This window comes from Tasmannia lanceolata, unplaced genomic scaffold (genome assembly GCF_043159265.1).
Source record: "Tasmannia lanceolata isolate RefF3 unplaced genomic scaffold, GAP_Taslan_0.1 ptg000013l, whole genome shotgun sequence".
Lineage (NCBI taxonomy): Eukaryota > Viridiplantae > Streptophyta > Magnoliopsida > Canellales > Winteraceae > Tasmannia > Tasmannia lanceolata.
In genome coordinates, this window is record NW_027518690.1 from 27,457,077 (window position 1) to 27,458,807 (window position 1,731).

General features: G+C 42.7%; 1 protein-coding gene across 1 annotated transcript; it reads left to right on the plus strand.

Annotated features, from left to right (window-relative positions):
* Positions 1 to 231: 231 nt before the first annotated feature.
* Positions 232 to 867, plus strand: LOC143891113 (protein SRC2 homolog). The gene has a single exon (XM_077395757.1). The coding sequence runs from the start codon at positions 232 to 234 to the stop codon at positions 865 to 867; it is 636 nt and encodes a 211-aa protein (XP_077251872.1).
* The last annotated feature ends 864 nt before the right edge of the window (positions 868 to 1,731 follow it).

The following is a 1,731-nucleotide window of genomic DNA, read 5'->3' on the forward strand; positions in this document are numbered from 1 at the left end:
GATTTGTGTTGATATCATTTACCTTATTAAAGCAAATTTACATTTTGGTTTTAGCAATCAGCTCTTTTTACTCTCAACGCCCATTTCACGGCGACGCACTTTAATCCCGACGTCGGTTAAATCAACTCCTTTTGGTTTTTTTTCTCCCCGTTCCTTCATCACCAATAAACTTCCCGAAACGTTATATACCGATCCGATTCGCCAAGATTTCGGCCTACCCGAACCCACAAAATGTCGGAACACGCCGAACCAACCCTAGAACTGACGATCATCTCCGCCGAAGGCTTGAAAGGCATGAGATTTCTCGGCAAGATGAAAACATGGGCCGTGGCTTGGATCGAACCTCGCCTTAAGAAATCTACCAAAACCCTAAAAGATTCAGGCACAAACCCTACCTGGAACCAGACCTTATCCTTTCCCCTCTCTCCCCAAACCCTACAAAACCCTAATTCCTGTATCACTCTCCAAGTCCTCTCTTCATCCTCCCCAATCCTCAGCCACACTAAGGTCGTCGGCTCTGCTATTATGGCGCTCCCCGGAATTGGTAGTGGCACCACCGAGACGGTAACATTGCAGTTGTGGAGGCCGTCGGGTAGGGCGCTTGGACTGATTAAAGTATGTGTGAGGATTGAGGGGGATATAGGGGTTTTTGGGGCTCAGGATTGTGTGACTGGGATTCCTGTGAGAGGGGATCAGATAGGGTTGTTTTGTGATTGGAATCTATCTACAGTGGAATCTGGATTTGTACCTGTTGTTCCAACAGCACCACCTTTGCCTTTGGAAGGGGATAATGTTAGGAGGAATTTTTTGGTGGGATTGCTTAGTGGTGCTGTTGCTGCTATGCTGGTGGGCGCTGCTGTTAGTTGAGGCCTTCCTTCCTTACATTTTCAGTAAGCTCTCTCTTTCTCTGGTTAGATTGATGGTTTGTTTTCTGTTTTAGGGGCCGTTTGGATACGTGGATTTTAGAATCCAGGGTTTTAGTTTGAAAACAGTGTAAAAGATGGTTCACGATCAAGCTGATGCATGCTGTCCTGGCAGCATTTCTTGGATTTTAATTAAGAAAACCAGGTTTTTGAAACCTCTCCCCATCATGAGATTTCTAAAACCTGGTTTTTGCTCAAAATCCAAGAAACACTGCCAGGACAGCACACAGCAGCTTGATCGTGAACCCTCTTTTACACTGTTTCCAAACTAAAAACCTGGATTCTAAAATCCGCGTATCCAAACGGCCCCTTGTTTCGAAATACTTGGTTTATATTGAACAATTGTTATCAGCGACTGTGGAAATTGCTTTCTGTTCAAGTTTATTTTGATTTTTTCTGAAATATATATATGACTGCTTACTACATGAGTTTAACTTGTCGAGAAATAGAATTTGGAATGAAGAGTTACTGAGCTTATCATTTATTTTTTTATTTGTGTAATTTGTGTTTCAATGTTTACAACAATGACAGCTACAAATTTCTCCACATTTAGATGTTGACTGTTCAACTGTTTATTAGCTACTGTGATGAAAATCAAGAAGCAGATACCTTTGTGTTAGAGTTAGAACCAGGGTTGCAACTTGGGTCTGGGTTTACCTGACCCTCATCAACCTGACCTGAAAAAACCTATGGGTCAGGTTCAAAGAGGGCGGGTCTCGGGCTGGGTCAGTTTTGAAATTCAAAAACCTGAGGTTGTCTCGTCGGTTAAGCTACTTATCATTAATAGTAGTATTGCCTATGAGATTCA